Here is a 23,116-nt window from a genome sequence, read left to right on the forward strand (position 1 = left end):
TGAAGTATTGTTACCCCAGGGAAAATTCATACTGTCCTAAGTCATTAAGCGGTAACGCTAGTGGTAGTTGATATTGCAGTGGGGTAATACCTGTTACACCCAGAGGGCAGCTACATTCTGTGCCCGGGCATTATCTGATAACCCGAGGGGCAGTAGATTTAGGTGAAATCCAAGGCCTACTAGGATATTACCTGTTACCCCTAGGTACAAGGCATACTGTACTAGTGCAACACCTGGGGCAGCCGAACCTCCGGGGCAGCTCATACTGTATTGGGATAATGCCCCCAACCAGAGGTGATGCACACAGTATGTGGGCAATACCCATTACCCACGCACGAGAATGGGGTAAGTAAACACAATCAGTCCCCTGCTGCAACAGGGTAACTAACGATAATCAGTCCCCTGTGGGAATGGGGTAACTGATGTCTGATTATTCTCCTTATGGGGTAACTAATGATAATCACTCCGTCCAATGCAGGAATGGGGTAATTGAAATCAGTATCCTGCAGGGAAGTGATGATAGCTGCAGCAGTAATCATTCGTACCCAGCAGGGTAATAGCGCGCACCACAGGGTACAGAAGTAACGAGCACCCCAAAAAGCGCCACCAGCACCAGATAGCAGCGGGATGTCCACTCGGCGCTTACTGGCTGTACCGATGGCAGCGGGATTTCCAGCCTGTTCTGATTGGCTGCGAACACGCGATCGGACGTGAGAAGCTCTCGGGTTTGCTGCGCGGGGTCCACATGAGCCGGAAGTGCATGTCAATGGTCAGTCTGCAGCGGTCAGAATCACTCATCGTCGAAGGTAACTACGCCACCTCACCCTGCTGTTAACAAAGTGGGGCGGATGGGGCCGCGGGGCTATGGCGGTCGGCGGATGAGGCCGCGGGGCTATGGCGGTCGGCGGATGAGGTATAAATCTGAATGAAGATGGGGTTTTATTTCAGATATAATGTTTATCTCCTCAGATCCCACTAATGGAAGAGGACAAAACGGACTGCAAAATGTCTGAACAAAGCCAACTTCCCAAGCAGAGTGCGAGAGCGGAGCCGTCTGCACGGAGTGAACCCTGGACTCCAGGTGATGGATCTGCCTGCTGGGGGTACTTGATAGGGTGTAATACACTATATGGACGAGTATTGGGACGCCGGACCGTTACACCTGTAGGGGCTTTGATGACATCACATTCTAAATACACAGACAGTAATCGGAAGTCCCCACCCCCCCCTTTTTGCAGCTATAACGGCTTCCGCTCTACCGGGGAGGATGTCCACAAGATTTTGGGGTGTTTCAGTGGGAATTTCTGCCCGTTCATCCAGTAGAGCGTTTGTGAGGTCAGGCCCTCCATCCTATGCTAGGCATTGTACTTTGTGGTGCGAGGCTTGTATGCAGCTGCTCGGCCACGGAAACCCATTCCACGAAGCCTCCGCCCACAAACCGGTACATTAGGTGGAGAGACTCGGCTCACAAGCTTACAAACTAGAGGGAATGGGGTGACAAACATAAGGTGAGAGGTGGTGTGGGGGTATCAGTGACGGGTGAGAGGTAGCCTGGGGGGTATAAGGCACAGAGATGGGTGAGAGGTAGTGTGGGGGGTATCAGCGAAGGGTGAGAGGTGGTGTGGGGGGTATAAGGCACAGTGACGGGTGAGAGGTAGTGTGGGGGGTACCGGTGATGGGTGAGAGGTAGTGTGGGGGGTCACAGAGATGGGTGAGAGGTAGTGTGCGGGGTATCAGTGACGGGTGAGAGGTAGTGTGGGGGGTCACAGAGACGGGTGAGAGGTGGTGTGGGGGGTATCAGTGACGGGTGAGAGGTAGTGTGGGGGGGTATAAGGCACAGAGACGGGTGAGAGGTGGTGTGGGGGGTATCAGTGACGGGTGAGAGGTAGTGTGGGGGGTATCGGTGACAGGGAGAGGTAGTGTGGGGGGTATAAGGCACAGTGATGGGTGAGAGGTAGCATGGGGGGTATCAGTGACGGGTGAGAGGTAGTATGGGGGGTATAAGGCACAGTGACGGGTGAGAGGTAGCGTGGGGGGTACCGGTGATGGGTGAGAGGTAGTGTGGGGGGTCACAGAGATGGGTGAGAGGTAGTGTGGGGGTATCAGTGACGGGGAGGTTATGGGGGCTTCTCTGAAGAAGTGAGTTTTGAGATATTTCTTGAATGTTGGGGAGGGTGAAAGCTGGAGGATCGGTGGAAGTCGGTTCCTGAGATTTGGGGACAGCGAGTGAAATCTTGTAGACGGGAAAGGGAAGAGGTGATAAGTGAGGAGGAGAGCCTCAGCCCACGGGAGGAACGTAAAGATTGAGAAGAGCAACATTTTTTATGAGGGCAGAAATTTTAAGAGAAGCAGTGTTATGGAGAGCCTTATGCTAGTTTTATTAAGGTAATAGCGAGCCGGTGGAGGATCCCAGAGCGGGGAAGCAGAAGAGGAGCGACGTGCGAGGAAGATAAGCCTAGCAGCAGCAGCATTTAGGACAGACTGTAGAGGAGAGTCGAGACAGTGGAGCGCCAACCAGAAGAGTGTTGCGATAGCCAAGATGGGAAATGATAAAGGAATGAAGCAGGGAAGGTTAGACAGATTTGAGGAGATCCAGGAGAGATGTCTAATAGTGCACTTTGGTATTTCTCTCCCAGATACAACCATCAAACATGACCAGAGATGCGCGGCTCTGGTAAGTGAAGCCTTTCGCCGGCTGTTGAGTGACTCCAGGTATTACAGCCATAGGGGCGATTTGGCAGCGTTCCTTCTGGAGAGAGGTGAGTGCTGCACGTTCGTTCCACCTTCCTCTAAAAGTGCGTGCGTGCGCGTGTGTGCATGTGTGTGTAAGCATGTCCACGTGTGCCTCCTGTGCATGTCTATATAAATAAACAGAAATTGAGATTGAGTTATGTCTTTCAATGTGTCTTCCGCAGAGGTGCAGTGGGACGAAGCGAAAGGGGAAATGTACGAGGTTATAGCGCTTGGCACAGGGAGCACATGTTACCAGGGATGGCAGCAGTACAACGGTCTCCTGCTGCACGACTGCCATGCCTTAGTGGTGGCACGGCGGGCATTCGTACGGTGAGTTTGGGCACACGCAAGCTACACTGAGAAACATAATAGGATTGTGTTGTCTATAGGCTGCTGTTCAGGCCCAACATACACGTAACATTTTTGGGAATGAATAGAAGGGGGAGAGTACGGCATGGCAGTGGCACCGAAGGAGGGAGCACTTTATGTACCATGCACTGAAGAAGAGGAAGATCTGTAAATTAATCTGGGTGTGAGTCAGCTGTGTGCTACTATACTATTCCCCATTCCCCGGGGCATCTCCAGCGGTGCCTCCTCCGGTGCCGGTGTGCTTCCAGGTGCATGCCCCCAGACAGCCTAATCACGGGCACGCACATCCCATGCTTCCACCACGCTGTGAAAAAGGAGCCCTGCCAATAATGCCATGTAAAGGTGCTCAGCGCCTATGGGAAGCGAGACCTGGAGCCCGACACAGTCTCCGAGATATAAAGCAACGCCATCTATGATGCAATTCCAGAAAGCCAGTCGGTAAGGCAAGTTAGAGTGTGTGAAAGGTCAGGAGAGGAAATGTAGATTAGGGTGATGTCTGCGTATAGGTGGTATTGGAAGATAAAGGAAGATATGAGTTGTCCAAGGGAAGATATATAGATGGAGAAGCGTAGAGGCCGAAGAACTGACCCCTGAGAAACATCAACAGAGGTAGGATTTGAGCCAGGAAAGAACTGTCATGGATGCCATGAGCATGAAGGGTTTGTAGGTGGTCAACTTTGTCAAAGGCTGAAGAGATGTCAAGGGGTATAACCATTGCCCTCAATATACTTGGCAACTGGATCTAATGAGATCCATTCGTAAGAACGAGGATGCCTGGATCAAGCATATTGTTTCTTAGGGGATCCCAGAGGACACCTTCCTCTCCAGTATTTACATTCTCATCGGGGGGGGGGGTTCCCGTGTAAACTATATATTGTTTTTTCGAGGAGAGATAGAGCTTTCGTTTGATACCAGAGTTGGATGATTAGCTGAAAATTGAGAATGAGAAATTTAGTAAAAACTAGCGAAAATTAGAAAAAAAACACCTAATTTTTTTTTTCAATTTTCCCTCTGAATCCTCACAAAATTAGGTAAAGTGATGGAAAATCCCCTCCAACTTTAGCAATTCAGGTGTCCTGATTTCAGAAATACCTCATTTATATAGATTTTCCAGACTTTCCCAGCACCAAGGAGCAAACTATAAGGTGTACATTTTTTGTAGAATTTTTATGCTTATGGCTTAACGGGTTTGGGGGTTGTGAACGGGGGCAGGAGGGTTATACTGTGTTAGGGCAATGGGATGTAAGGTTTTTTTAACCCCTTAATGACAAAGCCCGTACATGTACGGGCTCAAAATGCATTTTGTTTTTTAAATGGTTAGAGGTCCTCTTAGGGACCTTTTGAACATGTTATTAATGCAAGTGATGTCACAATGACATCACTTAGCTCACTTTATTTTTTCTTTATATATATATATATATATTTTCCAAATTTTTGTATTTTTTTGTATATTTTTATTTTAAAAAAAATGGTTAGAGGCCCTCTTAGGGACATCTTGAACAATGACATGACTTAGCTCACTTTATTGTTTTTAATTATTTATTGTATTAATGATTTTTTTTTTTTTTTTTTAAATGACCGTTTTTGTTTTTTTCCTCTTTTTTCAGCATGGGAGGAGGGTGCGAAACATGGTTTCTCACTCTCCTCCCCGCGATCCCCCTGCACTGATCAAACTGTGATCTCTATGCACGTCCTCACAGACGTGCATAGAGATTGCAGCGTCTGTGCCGCATCGGGTTACGTTATCAGTGACGCAACCCGGAAGGGAATGCCCAACATGTAACAGCTTACATCAGATCAGACAGAAAGCCGGCGATGTATATCGGCAGAATGAAGTGCTGGTCAGGCCCTGGTATCAGGAACGTATCATGACGTTGGTGGAAGCCGAGGTAACCAGTCACAAATATTACAAGGAATGAGAGGAAATGTCGTTTTCATGTAACGTTGTTCGCTCCTTGCGTTATGATAAACGTTTGGGAGGTCAGGTGCTTGATTTCATTCGCCAGGACTAGAAGAGAGTGATTGTCTGCGGGTTGTTTTCCGTGGTCCAGTGGCGTATTCTCCTCTGTGATTCCTACAAGTTTCTTAGGGTGAGAAAGAAGTTACCGCGTGGAAGGTGGCAGTAAGATGGTGTCCTGCATTCAGCACGACAAGGATGCGTTTACAGGTTTCTTATTAATACTGATTTAATATGTTGTGATAGGTTCTCCGTGAGGCGCATATGTTGCTGATGTGTTCTGTAGCAAAGGCCAATGTAAGGAGTTACGCGGCACTACATCGAGCCACTAGCCGTACAGACTAGCCACCCTTTTCGCAGATCATGGGCTGATTTTCACGTCTCTCCCTTAGGTATCTCTACAAGCAGCTGCACTTATATCACAGTGAGCATCCCTTGGCCAAAGAGACCTGTATCTTCTGCCCTTCTCAGCTGAGCCACATGCTGGTGCTGAAACCTGGGATTTTCCTCCATCTGTATCTCAGTCACACTCCTGAGGGACTCGCCCGGGGCTGCGGGTGAGGAACACGTAGATGGGGGCTGCGGGTGAGCAACACATAGATGGGGGCTGCGGGTGAGCAACACATAGATGGGGGCTGCGGGTGAGCAACACATAGATGGGGGCTGCGGGTGAGCAACACATAGATGGGGGCTGCGGGTGAGCAACAAACACATAGATGGGGGCTGCGGGTGAGCAACACATAGATGGGGGCTGCGGGTGAGCAACACATAGATGGGGGCTGCGGGTGACGAACACATAGATGGGGGCTGGGGGCGAGGAACACATAGATGGGGGCTGCGGGTGAGCAACACATAGATGGGGGCTGCGGGTGACGAACACATAGATGGGGGCTGGGGGCGAGGAACATATAGCTGCAGGGATCTGCCCCGAGTAACGTGGAGAGACAGAGGGGGCTGCAGGGATCTGCCCCGAGGTGTAGGGGACAGAGGGGATTGCGTAACGTTAGCTGTTGGTTTCCTCACTAGTGGGGTATTGAGTAGTAAGAATCTAAAGACAAATGAATAAATCTCAATGTGTTTTCTTCTTACAGTTCGTGGACAGAGAGTACTTTCCCCCTCCATGTTCATGCCAAGGGCGCTTTGCTGTGTCTGTCGGACTGCTTTCCCAGCGTGCTGGCCGCTCGCGTGTGCTCCATGTCTGCGTTTGAGAAACTCATGAGATGGAGTGTACTGGGGGTCCAGGGAGCCCTCCTGAGTCAGACGGTAGAACCTCTTTATATCACCAGCATTGTCTGCGGTAATTATCCATTCGCTCGCTCACAGAATGCTCGCTGCAGCTCTTTCGTTCCTTGTCTTCATAGACCTCAGTAGGGGAAATAGATACTGCTGTGTTAGAAGATGAAAACTAAGCTTTCAGGACCTCAGTGGTCTCTTCTTCACAACTTAATAGATCCACTCAGGGACCTACATCCAGTACTCTTTAAGGATCAGACACACTTGCAGACATTTTTGTAACAGCCGGCAAGTCTGCAAAGTCTTCTGGTCAGGAAGAGACTTGCATCTGTTGGACCATCTCTGATTGGGCTCTCACAACCTGCCTCCACCTCTTTACACAAACCTGAGACACCAGAGAACTCTGCGGCTCTTTTACTAAAAGATAGTGGATTCATGTATACAGTGCAAGAAATATCCCAGTATAAATTACATGCCCTGTATAATGTATACTTATACATTATACAGGAGGCCGGCTCGCTGATTTATCTATACATTATACAGGGGCCGGTCACTGATTTATCTATACATTATACAGGGGCCGGTCACTGATTTATCTATACATTATACAGGGGGCCGGCTCACTGATTTATCTACACATTATACAGGAGGCCGGCTCGCTGATTTATCTACACATTATACAGGGCCAGCGCACTGATTTAATTATACAGGGCAATATAAGAGGCTGGCTAACGTTATTTAAGTATACATTATACAGGGGCTGGCCGAGCTCTTCCTGCAGCAGAAGCTCCCTGGGGTTTGCCTTTTCGCGGTATGAATATTTATATCTGAGTATTAGCTGAATATCCTGCGATGGCACCTTTGGCCCGGACATTTTTCTTATTTTATCAAAAACGTAAGATTTGCAAATGATTTGTGGGGATATAATTTCTAATATTCGGTTCTGGTTTTACAATAGAATTTTTAAAATATAAAGTAAATATAAAATTGGTTTTGGATCGGGCGAATGATTGATGAATTCCAGTGCTGCTCACTGTTGTATGTTTGTTGCTGGTTTCATTTTTTACTCGCATGAATCTGTGTGTTTATTGCCATTTGTGCCGTTTTAATTCCTTATATTTTTTTTATAAAGAACCAGCCGCTTCGGTCACATTCTCCGTCGTCATCTCTGCCGTTCTTGATGTTTAGGGGATGGTGACCAGGAAGTGGAGTCCTTCGTTAACGCTGTCGAGAGCCGTCTGCAGCCTTCCATGGATCTGCGTCTGTTTCCGTCGTACAACATACATGTCCCATATGTGATGAAGGGGCCACGGATCTGTTCTCACCACCCCCAGCCCACGCACATCACTCTCAGCCTGAACTGGTGTAAAGGAGATGACCGTGTGGAGGTTACAGATGGGGCGACTGGCAGACAGGCGGAGGGGTAAGTAAACTCAACGTCACTCATCAATGTAATCACAGCGAGTCGCGCGGCACGAGCTGAAAATCTTAACTAAACATTTTGGTAAATTGTTACAAAAGATCAGTTGCCTGAGGGGTGCGAGGGTGAAGAAAGGGGGCATGATTTCATGTGTTTGAGTCTCCTGTACAGTAAATATTGGCCGTGTAACCCTTTCTGGGTTGGCTGATCCCTTGCTTTCCTCTTTTAGTCTTGGGTTTAGTGATTCTCTTCACTGCAGAAAGGTTAGGAGTTATTCTATTTATTGTGGGAGAGTAAAGTGATTGGGTTAGGGTCGCCACACAAAAGCCGCAAATACTGTCTGGATCACTCGCCTCACCCTCAGCCGTGACGATAATGTTTTCTGTAGCATAGAAAGTTAAGCTCTCCGCACACAGCAGGTAAAATCGTGTCCAAGAGGCCACGGGACTGTTAAGCTTCACTTGGGACACTTGTGAGGTTGAATGAGAAATGAATGAATCGCATCAGCAGGACCTTCCCTGGCTTTGTGTTTGCAGCTCCCCGGCTGGCGATGAGGGCCAAACTAGCCGGCTCTGTAAAGGAGTGATGCTCACATACTACCTGAGTCTTCAGAGTGTATCTGGGAGACCACGAGGGCCACCCTGCTATCATCAAGCTAAGGTACGTACAGCATGCGCAAGAATGAAGTCCTTTCGCCATCTCAATGGATGCCATCGGAGCACCAGCTAAATATGTATGTCGGGCCGGCCATCAGATTCACCCAGGTCATATAAAAACTGTAAGCACCATCCTCGGTCTTATTAATTACTAACTATAAGCAGCCTCTGTATGTCAGGAAGGCGCACAGTAACCCTGGTCAGTAAACCACAGGACAGTGGGCAGATATGATCTAACGGTAGAAAATCCGGGGGTGTTTCAAAAGTTCCTATACTCCCTGTTGGTATAGGTCTGTTTAATGTCACAGTGAGTAGCCTGTTTAGCTGAACCTTAGATTTCCCCTCTGTCTCTCTCTCCGTCTCGCTCTCTTTTGTGTCTCTCTCTCCGTCTGTCTCTCCCTGGAACAGGCCTTATCGGATCAGTACCAACGAGTGAAGTCACGTTTCTACTCTCAGCTGCGTGCAAGTTTTCAGGAAGTGTGGCCACGGAAGCTCTGCGTGGACAGATTTGCGGTTTCATCGAGTGATGCCCCCGATGGAGAGTCAGCGTTGAGATTTCATTGTGACCTTCAGTGATTCTTATGCTCAGCGTCACCTGTTGTGAGATTTAAGTTCCTGTGAGCGTCCCGGTGGGAGGCCGTCTTCATGTTTGGCTCACGTGTTAGTTTGTTCATTTTGTAACAGCATATGGAGTCGGTGACCCAACAGCTCAGCTCCATCACATAAAATGATGACCCTCATCCAGGCGCCAGCTCCATGTTCCAAACTCATAAGGCTGCAGGGGCCCACCTTCCACCCCAAAACATACTGTGTAGGGAGAGCGTGGGTTAATGGCAGGCGTGATGACTGTGGAGTATCACATGCTTTCACATATTGGTCGGAGTCTTTAGTGAAAGTTGATACCTTTTTATTGGGCCAAACTAGAAAAAGATGTCACGGTGCAAGAGCTTCGGGACCTCAGAAGTCTCTTCCTCAGATGGAAACAAGAAGAGAGATCTCTGAAATCCCCGAATCTTGGTCCAAAAGACCCTTTCAACTTTGACTAAAGGTCTCTTTTGGTCAATATGGCTCTATCCGGTTTCTATATTGCCGTTTTCACTTTTCTCTATTTATGCAGATAATATGTTAAGCATTCAGCTAAAAATAAAACTTGGAAGTATCTCTGTTTTCCTCCACGTTCTGCCTCCTCTGTGAAGAAAGGGAGCTGGTGCCGACTGCGGGGTTACTCTATTATCATTATTATGTTGTTGTTATATTATCATTATTATGTTGTTGTTGTTCATATGAATTAGTCGGTCAGCTTACTTGTTCGCTGTGCTTTATTCCAGTAGGTTCCTGCTTTGCTTCTGTCCTGCCCCGGCCCTTTTTCTCTGTTTGTTAGGCTTTGGATTAGGTTTTGTCTCGTAGTTCTGCTGGTTGACAGATTGTTGCTGGCCACCTGTCGCCTTATGAAGCAGCTGCTCACTAGAGAATTCACTTTTTTCCCCCCTATTCTTTTACTTGGACTCCATTTTTTTTCTGCCAGCTCTCGCTCACAGCTGCTCGCCGAGGGAAACGCTGCTGTCCGTGCTTTTGTCCCATTTTCCAGCAGAGCATTGAGTTTTGCACAGTATATTTTACAGCATACTTCCTAGAATTGTATTTCCTTAGGTTCTACATACTTTCTGCTTATTATTATTTATTGTTTTATATAGCGCCATCAAATTCCGTAGCGCTGTACAATGGGTAGACAGGACATACCACGTAGTATGTAACATAACAAATTGACTAACAGAGACAACAGGTGTGGTGGGCCCTGCGCACAGGAGCTTAGTGTCTTTCATTATATGACTTATGGTTTTAATTATAATTATCTGAGGTCTAATAACGCCTCACGTTCTGCCTGCATGGATGCTAACTGTTCTAATTCGGATATAGAGGGCGATTTCCCCCTTAGGCCTTAATGGAGGCCATTGTTAATAATACCGTCTCTAAAGCTATCCAGTCAGCATGTACGGTTATGTATGAATCTGTCAGGAGCCATGGTCCTACCCTACATATGATTGGTATTACACTTTGCCTTTACAGCACCAGGTGGCTTTTGGGTTGCTGGAACCTCATAGACATATGATGCCTGCTCCTGACTCGCACCTGTCCCTCAATCAAGGGCCTACTTGATCTGGTCCTGCTCCCAGCCTCTTTTGCCAGAACACTGCAGTTCCTGGCTTTGTTTGTTGGTCCTGTGGATTTTGTTTGTGTATCTGAATCTCTGGTTTTGACCCCTGGCATGGACTTTGATGGATATCTGGAATCCACCTTAGTACTACATTGATTCTACCTGGTTATTGACCAGCCCTGCCTCCTCTATTTCTTTGACCTCAGCTTGTCTTGAGCCACGATAGTTCTTCCGCCAGTTCCATAGTCCCCGTTGTTTTCTGCCCATTCCTGTCTGCTTTTCCTAGTTGTGTCTTCAGATGACACAAAAGAGAAAGTCCTAGGCTACAGCAACTCGACGCAGCCACACTCGTCTGCCTCTGGCCAAGTGCTAAGCCAGATTCTGCTCCTGCACAGGGACTCCAGCCTGACCCGGCTCCCGTGTCTGACAGAATCCATAGTCTGTTTCTATGGTATGTTCTAACATTGCTAGAAAGAATGTTAACAAGGCTCCCCACAATATCCCTATTACTCCGCTTTTACGCGATAAGGTCTGGTAGAGCAAAAAGCATCAGCACTTAGATGGTCAAAACGTGTCCAGAATTAAATAATAAATGAAACCAGAATCATTTTAATCTTCTAATAGTGATCCATGTAAACCTTCCCTACCTGAAGATATCCACACAGATTGGGGGGGGGGGTTAATTGTGGTCCCAACAGATGGCAGATTAGAGTGAGATTGCAGTGCCATCATCAGGAGTGGAAGCTAATGGCAGCCGGTGACCTCATAGAGCGGGTAAGAGACACCTCTCTGACCTGGAGCAATACGTGAGCTTTTAGAAGGACTCGGATGGGTAAGAGAAATAATGGCGTGGACCGGACCTCGATGGGATGGGATTGTGATGTCGTCGTCCTGCCTGTAAATAAAGCACTGATTAGCGGCTCGGTCCCTCTGGGTTTTTGGCTCAGATGGCGGCTTCTGGATTCATTCTTTAATCCGACTATAAGGGGGAAATGAATTGGATGTTTGCTGCGGGACAGCAATGGTGACACCGCTAACCACGGTCAGGGCTTCTACTCCAACGCAGAGAATTTCAGGAACAAAATGAAAGAAGCGTTTCACTTTCACAAAATATACATTTTATAAAACACTCTGACAGGACATCTATATACAGACTTATAAATAAAAACCATATACATATTAAATAGATATTTAGATACTGTACACAGAATTATCATACATAGAACACGTTTCCAGAAAAGAGTCCGGGGGGCGATTCACGCTTCTGGTTTGTAAGATCATCCTCTGAATCATGCGCGACGTTACTCCTGCCACTGGGACTCCTGCTCACTGTTACTCCTGCCCGGCGTTACTCCTATCGGCGGGAATCCAGCGCAGCGTTACTCCTATCGGTGGGACTCATGCGCGGCGTTACTCCTATCGGCGGGAATCCTGCGCGGCATTACTCCTGCCACTGGGACTCCTGCTCATTGTTACTCCTGCGCGGCGTTACTCCTATCGGCGGGAATCCTGCGCGGCGTTACTCGTATCGGCGGGAATCCTGCGCGGCGTTACTCGTATCGGCGGGAATCCTGCGCGGCGTTACTCGTATCGGCGGGAATCCAGCGCGGCGTTACTCCTATCGGCGGGAATCCTGCGCGGCGTTACTCGTATCGGCGGGAATCCTGCGCGGCGTTACTCGTATCGGCGGGAATCCTGCGCGGCGTTACTCCTATCGGCGGGAATCCTGCGCGGCGTTACTCGTATCGGCGGGAATCCTGCGCGGCGTTACTCCTATCGGCGGGAATCCTGCGCGGCGTTACTCGTATCGGCGGGAATCCTGCGCGGCGTTACTCCTATCGGCGGGAATCCTGCGCGGCGTTACTCGTATCGGCGGGAATCCTGCGCGGCGTTACTCCTATCGGCGGGAATCCTGCGCGGCGTTACTCGTATCGGCGGGAATCCTGCGCGGCGTTACTCCTATCGGCGGGAATCCTGCGCGGCGTTACTCCTATCGGCGGGAATCCTGCGCGGCGTTACTCGTATCGGCGGGAATCCTGCGCGGCGTTACTCCTACGCCCAGGCAGAAGGTGTTTTAACGAATAGAAATGAATTTGTTTCTGTGGGGTTTGACTCTAGCAGCGGGGTAATAAATAATAGAGCTCTCTGAAAAGTTCATGTAGAAATAGTTTGGTTCATACGTCGCGAGGTTGGAAGATTTCATGTCCTGACGTTGCAGCCCAAAGTCGTGTCCCAGACATGTTAGACCTGAGATAGAGGACACGGATAAGTCAGTGCTGGCGAAAAATACAGCAAGAACGGGCTGAGGTGTTTGCAGTGTGTTACGTGTACGGGGCATGTACTTACTGCAGGGTTACGGAGTGTTACGTGTACGGGGCATGTACTTACTGCAGGGTTACGCCGTGTTATGTCTATGAGGCATGTACTTACTGCAGGGTTACGGAGTGTTACGTGTACGGGGCATGTACTTACTGCAGGGTTACGCCGTGTTATGTCTATGAGGCATGTACTTACTGCAGGGTTATGGCGTGTTACGTGTACGGGGCATGTACTTACTGCAGGGTTACGGTGTGTTACGTGTACGGGCATGTACTTGCTGCAGGGTTACGGCGTGTTACATGTACGGGGCATGTACTTACTGCAGGGTTACGGCGTGTTACATGTACGGGGCATGTACTTGCTGCAGGGTTACGGCGTGTTACATGTACGGGGCATGTACTTGCTGCAGGGTTACGGCGTATTACATGTATGGGGCATGTACTTACTGCAGGGTTATAGCATGCTACAAGTAGTGGGTATGTACTCAAGGTTATAGCGTGTTACATGTATGGAGTGTCTACTTACTTCGTGTTTACAGCATGTTATATGTACTGGGTTGCAGTTTGTGTTACGGGGTAACGTGTGTGGCAGGTTCGTGTTTGGGTTCGGTATGTACCTCGGTAGCGAATACACGTTGTTCAGTGTGACCTGGTAATAAGTACACGGGCTGGAAGGTGGGCTCCTCGCAGTTAACTCTTGGGGGGCTGCAGTGTCTGAAGTCTGATTTCGTGCTAGGAAGAGAAGAGAGTACACGGGTAATCGACTATATGTAATGAACCCATTGCTTTTACAACCGTCCAGAAAAACCCAGCATACAGTAACGTCACGCAACATACGATGCCAGCTCGGAAAACATGTAAACATGTCTGTATCTAATGATACACTTTCTATACGTTCAGATACATAGCAACAAAGGCATTGTGATTGGTTAAAGGTTTTATTTATTTATTTATTTAATTAAACCCATGTTCCCATGGTAACAGTCTGTGATCCGTGTATATAAAAACAGAGATGCAGAGTTAACCCTTTGCGTGCCATTCACCCGGTTTCAGCATTTGTTTGTAAAAGGTATTTAAAAAAAAGCCTAACAACCTATGAAATTGATTTTTTTTATATATATAAAAAGTGTCACAAATTAAGCAAATGTCCAATTACTGCAGAATAAAAATGACGTTAACTCTGTAGCATGTAAAGGAAAAGGTAACAGATGAACATGCGCTGCACATTAGAGTTAGCAGACATACCAATGGCCTGGGGGTCCGCTGTGCTTCTCCTCGCTCTCGGACCCTGCCAGCAGCTTCTGTTTGCTTCCAGATTTCTCCCTTAAACCATCTTGATTTGGCATCTTAAAGTGCGGAGGCGAGATGAGGAAGGGCTCCTTTTCCTTGAGGTTATTTCTGGGCTCCAGGTGGTTGGTGACTTTGCCCCTGCTGTCTGCTTGCCCTTTTCTCAAAGCCTTCATTAGTAGTAGGACTCCGCTTCCCATCAGACACAAGGTGACCAGCCCCAGACATGAGGCCAGAGCCAGGGTGGATGGAGGCTCGGCACGGCGGGACGATGGGGTAGGGTCCTCTACCCTGAGTTCACAGTTGGAGCCCATGAAACCCACGGGACACTGGCAGACGTGGCCAGAGAAGTGGGTGTAACAGGTGCCTCCATTGTGGCAGGGTCTGGAGCTGCAGGCGTCCATGCGGACTTTACAGTCTTTGCCTCCATAACCCAATGTGCATGAGCAGGTGTAGCTGCTCAAACCGTCCACGCAGGTTCCTCCGTTGGCGCATGGGGCACTTGCGCAATCATCGATGTTCAATTCACATCGGGGTCCAGAATATCCGGCTCGGCATTTACAGACCACACTACGGCCGACGTCCAAGCAGTGACCTCCTGAGTGAGTAACAGTGGAGTATCAGTAGCGTGAAAATACATACATACTCGAATAAGAGGCGTAAGAAAAACCAAGGAGCGGACAGGCAATGAGTGAGGGAGAGAAGTTACTGGGAAGGTAGAACCGCCAGGGGCCACATATTGGCATGTTATCAGCGGTTAACAGAAGACATGGCCCATTCAGCCATGCTTTGCGGAACACACATACTTGTCCCGTGTTGTTGCCCAGGGCAGGTTAAGTCAACATGCAGGATGTGTGAGGCATAAAGTCACAGAAATGGAACGATTACTTGGATATACATCTCACGGCCTGCAGGGGGCAGCACTTTACCTGTACTGGTCAGCACTACGTGAAAATTGTGTGTCCCGGAAAACATGGCCAACGAGGTGACCTGAGTGGCCACGGCTACAGGAATGCGCTTCGTAAAACATGGTCAAAGAAGAGAAGATAACAGTTTGAGGGTCTCACCATTCAGACACGGGCTGCTGGTGCAGCGGTCAATCTTCTTTTCGCAGTTGGAGCCGTGGTAGTTTAGTGGGCAGCGGCAGGTGTAGCCCCCCATTAAACTCTTCTCTATGCAGCTGCCTCCATTAAAACAGGGACCGTCTGCGCAGGTCATCGCGCTGATATCACAATTCTTTCCGTAGAAGCCGCGCGGACAGACGCATTTATAATCGTTTTCCAGGTCCTGGAGGTGGAAGGTGAGGAGTGGGAGGAAAAGGCGGATGGAGGGCAGAGCATGGGTAGAAAGGTGCAGAGGGGAAAGAAGAGCGATGGGGATGGCGTGAAGGAGCGGGAACAATACCGAAGTATTGAAAAAGGAAAGGAGCATAGGAAGGAGAAAGATGGGAGCGAAGAGGTAGAAGCAGTCATTAGAGAGTCCAGGAAAGACAGTGAGATTCAGGTCACAAGAAGAAAAGTATGAAAGGAAAGAGACATGGCAGGGAGGGCGTAAAAAAACATGGGGAGAAAACATTAAAATCGGCCCTTAGAATACATGCATGCGCATATACAGAGTGTACACACAGCTTCCTAACGACTGTAACTCAATCAGCAGGGATTTCTCCGCTTAGAAAAAACTTCGTAAAAGCAAACGCTTAGTCCATCAAGGCGGGTTTCAGACCCGTCGGCCCGTCTAGTTTGCACATTTTTCTTGCTGTAAAACCTTAATCAGTCATTGGTCTCGTCTTAGATTCAGGAGCCGGATGTCTATCCCATGCATGTTAAATCCCCTCACTGTATTACCCTCTACCACTTCTGCTGGGAGACTGTTCCCTGACCCTACCACCCTCTCAGTAAAGTAAAACTTCCTCCCCACCGCAGCCCTGAGCATGAGTTGGGAGACGCGTGGTGAGAATGCACTTACGTTGCAGCTGCCTCCGTTCTTGCATGGATTGCTGGCGCACTCGTTACTTTCGATCTCGCAGTTGGTCCCGGTGTAGCCAGCCCGGCAGGTGCAGGAGTAGCTTCCCTGCCCCGTGTTGGTGCAGCTGGCTCCGTTGCGGCACGGCCTGTGGTTGGTGCAGTAGTTCAGGTCCTGGTTACAGAAGAGTCCTCCCCAGCCTTCCTGGCAGGTGCATTCCCATGGCTGGGCGCAGGATCCGTGCAGGCAGCCGGGATAACGCACGCACTCATCGCACAAACGTCCTTGCCAGCCCATGCGGCACTTGCACTCTCCTGGCATCTCGCAGAAGCCGTGGGACTCGCTGCAGCCCGGCAGGCAGATCGCTACAGAAAGAAATCATTTGTGCTCTTCATTATTTTCCAGCTCTGGCACTCTATCTATCTGCCCCAAAGGCATGCAAATTGCCCTCCAATTCCCATGATCCCCCAGTGCATTGCGATTACAGTACATTGCAGCCGCTACCTATTCTCTCCTCGCGTTGTTTAGCGGACGGTGCCTGAGCCTCTAGCGCTAGAGATTGTTTCCTCTGTAACGCTATTATCACGGGGGGGGGGGGGCATGGGCGATTTAACCCTGTGAGGGGGCAGCACGATTATAATTATTTATTGATTTATATGGCGCCATCATATTCTGCAGCGCTGTACGATGGAGAGACATTATCTGATCCATTCCCCCCCACCACCTTTACAAAGGCTTTCTGAACCAATTCAAAGAAATCAGCAACTTAATGATAGGGGAGAGATAAGTTAATGGGGAGGAATCATAGTACAGATTTGAAGAAGGGATGTTTGTGTCATGTTTGCCCTCCCTGTGTGTTTGGAGTACATGGAGCAGGAGCTGCCGCGTCTCCATCACCAGAAAGACCCCTCTAATCCGCCGTTACCGGGGAGATTGCATTCTACATGATATGCGAGCACGAAGCCCCCGCAACACCTGGATGCTGTGTGGCCACTACGGGTCCGCTTGCCGCCCCTGACAGATGATGGGGCCCTCCCTGGCTATTAAAGCATCAAACCCCAGCACCTGCCACGCTGGGGGAGGGGAGGCGTTTCCACGCAAGCCGCTGCCTGTCTCTTTTGTGTCCGGGACAATTGAGAAGTTGGGAGGTTGGGGGGGGGGCTGCCCTGGCCGCAAGATTATTAATCCGCCCCAGCCACTCACAATGAAATCCAGTTAACAGCATATGCTGCCATCCCCTCTCTATTCCCTTTAGGCTGCCGGCAGGGGGTTAGGGGCAGAGAGCCTCTTCTCCAGGAGTAGTCACCATATGGTGTGTCGGTCAATTGCATTTATTGCAAGGGTTAAACTGAGTGAGTTTGCTGGACCACCACAGGGTGACCGTTACAAGCTGCACTGCAGCTAGAACTGTCAGCTCTGTGGACCAGGATCACACAGGGTTCAAACAGAGTGTAAGCTCTTCAATACTGAACTGTTACAGGACTAGACAGGTCATGTGCTACCAGAACACGGGATCTATACAGGACTAGGCAGGTCATGTTCTACCAGAACACGGGATCTATACAGGACTAGACAGGTCATGTGTCATCAGAACAATACAACAATGGATACTCACGCTCAGAGCAGTATTCTCCTCTCCAGCCGGAAAGGCACAGCCGATTCCCTTCCTGGTCACAGGTGTAATGGCCGAAGGGGTCGTCCCGTGGACGGCAGTAATCTGAGCAGCTGTCCCCATAGTAATGCTCGTCACATGTTACATGATAGGAGTAACGGAGCTCGCTTTGCTGCCCCGAGTGGATATCCTGAGACCAGTCGTCTCCCACAAACAAGCGCCTGCGCGTCGCCAAACGACTTAGCAGGTTGTCCGGATTCTCTGAAAGAACAAACGCAGAGCAATGAGGACAGAAACAAATGCGATAAAAGAACAGGAACAGGGGAGGAACCGCTACAGCAGCGTGGAAATAGAGAGATGTACCTGCCACGTAAAGAAACACCTGGTACGTGCGTCACGTGGTTCTTACCTGTGGACTGATCCGCTGACTGTGTCCTCCAAGATTCGATAATAAGGGAGAAAGTGCCCTGAAACACACATGGAGACAGATTAGCCCAAGAGAACAAGGAGCCTTCAGTCAAAATTCATAGATTTTATTGGGCCAACATAGAAAAAGAAGTCAAGTCATATAATACTTCAGGACCTCAGAGGTCTCTTCGTCAGATGGAACAAAACAGGATCGAATGGACAGATATAACTAGAGTATTTAATGCCCCAAAATAAAAGAGGGATGGATCCGGGCAACGAGTGATGTTTAGAGATACAAAAGAGATTTTCTGGTGGGGATCCGGAGATGTCTCTGCGGTCACGGATTTGTGAATCACGTCTCACAGACGCGTCCTCGTGGCATCCGCCATGAAGCTGATCACCAGAAATGAACACAAAGGAAAATAAGATGAACCCGCGACACGGTGCCAATGCTGGCAGAGCCCCGGCACCGGGCGCTTTGTGGGGTCAGACATGTTCTTTTTCGATAACTGAGAAGAGGCGCAGCTAAAGCCTCATCGCGTTCTTACAGAATGCCGTTCGTTAAGGGCACGATTTGCTAAACGGTTTATTAGCGAACAGGAATGGTCTCCACTTGGTAATTTGGTGATTCAGTCGCTCGTGTTATGGCCGTTAGTGAACAATGCCGTGGCTGCTCCTTCCGGCCTTAACAATTCCTGGAATGTTCTTCCAGTTTCTGAACGTCAGGAAGACATCACCTTCCTCTGGAATCGGTCGGCTTCTCCCCGACTCGAACCCCCCGGACGCCGCAGACTTCCTCCCCGGGGACTTCCTCGGTCTCAATGCCCTTGGCTCTGACTGATGTAGCTTTAAACGCTTTTTAATGATCACACAGCACCCGCTGCGCGGCACTGAGGGGCCCTGATTTACCCACTACGTAGGGACTTGAAATTAGAAGCTGAGCGCAGACAATACCAGACATGGAGCTGAAGAACCTCTACAAAGGATAAACAACTCATGTGACGGGGCCAGGGATCCATGTGAGACAATATGGGGTCAGAACGCAATCGGGAAGAGGGGACTTCCCAATGCTTCAGAGATCACACGGTCAGACGTTAGGACTTCAATGTCGTGTTACAGTCACAAGGGGTTAAACTGGTCCAAGTCCTCAGCTGCATGGAAAGGACCATGATGGCCCAGAACATACCCTTCAACCCCGCACCAGAGATCCGGGGCCCGTGAGCTAAGGGAGTATCGGCCAGAGGGGCAGCGAGTGAGGATTTGGAAGAGAGACTTGCCAAACAAAACTGGGACACTTGAAAGCTATGAGCGGAGGACCAGGAATGACACGTTCATCGCGCAAAGAGCCACCACTCGTACTTACCGGCCACTTGAAGTGAAAGGGCACCCGTATGGGGCTGCTGGCTGCGATGGCTCCAGGGTCTGCAGACAAGACCTCGCTCATGGCTGCTCCAAAGGTGCAGGGTGGATCTGGGGACACCACGGGCTGCGCATGCTTTAAACACACACGGAAGAAAAGTCGGCAGGGTCGGCTGGGGATACAAGCACTGCGTGGACTACTGAAAGAATGGACCTTCAGCTCGAATACACCGGCCGATGTTACCTGGGAATATATGAACATTCGTCATACGTGGAGTACGGGTCTAATGCGTCACTGTATTAACACGAATAACAAACTATCTCATCTGGGGGCACACAGACGAGGGCAAATTCTCTTTATTCATCCTTAGGGAACAGAAAATGATCACAAGGGCAAATACTAAATATAAAATAATAAAGTAAATCCAGCAGGGAGCCGGTAACTCGAGGGAGGTCGCACCAGGGTGACCGCAATGACTGGTAATAATGGCGGCTGGTGATAACCCCGTCACATGACCCTCGCAGTAATATGTAAGAAACTGAAGGGTAATCTCTACATTTTAACATAAATAGAATAAGAAGTGGTTATTTAGGGTGTATACGTGTACAAGAAAAGGCTCGCCCAGAGATCTACAAGCCCCAGGGCCAGGCATGGAGGGCTGGTAGCCGGTATCTGCCAGCATCTAAAATGGCCATAGGGGGCGCTATCAGCTGGCAGGACAGGACAATGGAATAGAGATTACTGAGATCTTATTTGTAAAGGAAGAGATGTATTTCAGCTCCTTGACATCACTAAAGCTGGCCCTGTATAATGTATAGATAAATCTGCGAGCCGGCCCCCTGTATAATTTATCGTTAAATCAGTGAGCCAGCCCCTGTATAATGTATAGATAAATCAGTGACCGGCCCCTGTATAATGTATCGATAAATCAGCGAGATGCCCTGTATAATGTATAGATAAATCAGTGACCGGCCCCTGTGTAATGTATAGATAAATCAGTGACCGGCCCTGTATAATGTATAGATAAATCAGTGACCGGCCCCCTGTATAATGTATAGATAAATCAGTGACCGGCCCCCTGTATAATGTATAGATAAATCAGTGACCGGCCCTGTATAATGTATAGATAAATCAGTGACCGGCCCCCTGTATAATGTATAGATAAATCAGTGACCGGCCCCTGTGTAATGTATAGATAAATCAGTGACCGGTCCCTGTATAATGTATAGATAAATCAGTGACCAGCCCCCTGTATAATGTATAGATGAATCAGTGACCGGCCCCTGTATAATGTATAGATAAATCAGCGAGCCGGCCCCTGTATAATGTATAGATAAATCAGTGACCGGCCCTTGTATAATGTATAGATAAATCACTGACCAGCCCCTGTATAATGTATAGATAAATCAGTGACCGGCCCCCTGTATAATGTATAGATAAATCAGTGACCGGCCCTGTATAATGTATAGATAAATCAGTGACCGGCCCCCTGTATAATGTATAGATAAATCAGTGACCGGCCCCTGTGTAATGTATAGATAAATCAGTGACCGGTCCCTGTATAATGTATAGATAAATCAGTGACCAGCCCCCTGTATAATGTATAGATGAATCAGTGACCGGCCCCTGTATAATGTATAGATAAATCAGCGAGCCGGCCCCTGTATAATGTATAGATAAATCAGTGACCGGCCCTTGTATAATGTATAGATAAATCAGTGAGCCGGCCCCCTGTATAATGTATAGATAAATCAGTGACCGGCCCCTGTATAATGTATAGATAAATCAGTGAGACGCCCTGTACAATGTATTGTTAATTCAGTGAGGATTGTCTTAAAGCGTCCCCTGCGTTGACTATACATTAAACAGGGCTGGCTCAGACCTTATTAGAGGAGAAGCTCCCGGGTTGGCCCCTCAGCATGCGCAGTAATATACGCCAGTTACAATATTCATCTCTCCTGCACAGAGCAGAGAATGAGACACAAACAATGTTTGCACCCCCAGAAACATCTGAATTGGGGTGAAAAGTCCTGAACTTGGGGCAAATGGCAGGAATGTCCTATTGATTTATAGCAATTTACTCATCTTTATAGGCTGTGGGATTAGTACAGAGTGTGCGGGTATTATTATATATTTATGATATTATATATTATATATTATATATGTAAAGCTCCTCACATATCAGGCACGATAAAGAAACATGCAACAATAATATTAATACTAATAACAATAATAACAACGGATTACAGTAATAACTACAATAATAACAATAACATCTCACTTAACAGGAGTAACCCAAAACCACACCACACACTGCACTCACCACACACTGCACTCACCACACACTGCACTCACCACACACTGCACTCACTCAACACACTGCACACACTCACCCCTTACCCCATGGTTACATCGGCTAAATTCATCCTCAGTAAAATGTTTCATCTGCCCCAAAATCCAACTTTTTAAAAAAAATTGCAAAAAAATTCTGCGTACTTACCAGCCTCACATGAAGCGCCAGCCCCAGGAGGAGAAGCGGCAGCGCATGCACTCTCATCCTCAGGATTAATGGGGACAACTGGACTGTCGAATTAAACCCAAATAGCACAGAATATTCACTGTACAGCCGGGTATATATCAGGCAGGGCGGGTATTTATCTGTCAGAGCGGGTATATATCAGGCAGAGCGGGTATATATCAGGTTGATATGGCTTCCATGGATCTTGAATGCAGTGCTGGGCAGTAAACCTGGGTATATATCTTCCAGAGCTGGGTATCTATCAGGCAGAGCCGGGTATATATCTTCCAGAGCTGGGTATCTATCAGGTCCCTGGGTCATGCAGCTCCTGGTTGTTGCTCCTCTTGTCCTGGGATTACTGACACTGAAGCTCCTTTAACCAACTCCCAGTTTATATAGAGAGCCACCTGGTGTCACATAACCAGCCTGGGACCCCCCCCGACCCCCCCTTCCTTCTCCTCCTCTTCTTCCCACTTCCCCTCAATCCCCCCTCCCCTCCTATTACCTCCTTTGATGCACTCTTGTAAAATCCAAGACCCAACAATAGCAGTTATGGGACAAACTGGGACAAACTGGGACAAACTGGGACAAACTGGGACAGTGACGCAGCTAATAGAGCTCATTATATTGTACTTTATCTAATGTCTCAGCGACGGTGCAAGGAACGGAATACAAAAGAATAATTATTTGTGCTGCTTAATATTACATACACAGTATAGAGAGCTCGGCTCACAAGCTTACAATCTACAGGGGACAGGGAGACGCGGAATACAGAGAGGGCTCGGCTCACAAGCTTACAATCTACAGGGGACAGGGAGACGCGGAATACAGAGAGGGCTCGGCTCACAAGCTTACAATCTACAGGGGACAGGGAGACGCGGAATACAGAGAGGGCTCGGCTCACAAGCTTACAATCTACAGGGGACAGGGAGACGCGGAATACAGAGAGGGCTCGGCTCACAAGCTTACAATCTACAGGGGACAGGGAGACGCGGAATACAGAGAGGGCTCGGCTCACAAGCTTACAATCTACAGGGGACGGGGAGACGCGGAATATAGAGAGAGCTCGGCTCACAAGCTTACAATGTACAGGGGACAGGGAGACGCAGAATATAGAGAGAGCTCGGC

General features: G+C 48.6%; 2 protein-coding genes across 2 annotated transcripts in view; one reads left to right on the forward strand and one right to left on the reverse strand.

The window, feature by feature from the left end:
• The first annotated feature begins 278 nt into the window (after positions 1-278).
• Positions 279-8,944, forward strand: LOC149274088 (adenosine deaminase domain-containing protein 2-like). Its single transcript, XM_089505814.1, has 9 exons — positions 279-345; positions 573-806; positions 2,637-2,759; positions 2,916-3,063; positions 5,452-5,616; positions 6,151-6,356; positions 7,481-7,715; positions 8,249-8,372; positions 8,777-8,944. Exons 1-9 carry the CDS (start codon positions 279-281, stop codon positions 8,942-8,944), a joined length of 1,470 nt encoding a protein of 489 aa, XP_089361940.1.
• Positions 8,945-14,073: 5,129 nt separating this feature from the next.
• Positions 14,074-23,116, reverse strand: part of LOC149274089 (uncharacterized) — a 13,269-nt gene continuing 4,226 nt past the window's right edge. The window contains exons 4-10 of the mRNA XM_089505827.1: positions 22,722-23,017; positions 19,474-19,713; positions 18,112-18,169; positions 17,706-17,963; positions 16,094-16,455; positions 15,196-15,415; positions 14,074-14,726 (exon numbers count right to left, since the gene is read on the reverse strand). Of these exons, the coding sequence (XP_089361953.1) occupies positions 14,074-14,726; positions 15,196-15,415; positions 16,094-16,455; positions 17,706-17,963; positions 18,112-18,169; positions 19,474-19,713; positions 22,722-23,017 (2,087 nt within the window). The remainder of the gene's footprint in view (positions 14,727-15,195; positions 15,416-16,093; positions 16,456-17,705; positions 17,964-18,111; positions 18,170-19,473; positions 19,714-22,721; positions 23,018-23,116) is intronic.

This window comes from Sceloporus occidentalis, unplaced genomic scaffold (assembly GCF_023333645.1).
Source record: "Sceloporus occidentalis isolate IW3139 unplaced genomic scaffold, rSceOcc1.0.p SCAF_347, whole genome shotgun sequence".
Taxonomy (NCBI): Eukaryota; Metazoa; Chordata; class Lepidosauria; order Squamata; family Phrynosomatidae; genus Sceloporus; species Sceloporus occidentalis.

What these genes read in the sequence shown, in the direction of transcription:
- LOC149274088 (XM_089505814.1), top strand. Translation starts at nt 279, where the DNA reads ATGCCCCCAACCAGAGGTGATGCACACAGTATGTGGGCAATACCCATT. An exon ending in TACCCACGCACGAGAATGGG is followed by an intron (nt 346 to 572) that starts GTAAGTAAACAC and finishes CGCGCACCACAG; the next exon opens with GGTACAGAAGTAACGAGCAC. An exon ending in GGACTCGCCCGGGGCTGCGG is followed by an intron (nt 5,617 to 6,150) that starts GTGAGGAACACG and finishes TTCTTCTTACAG; the next exon opens with TTCGTGGACAGAGAGTACTT.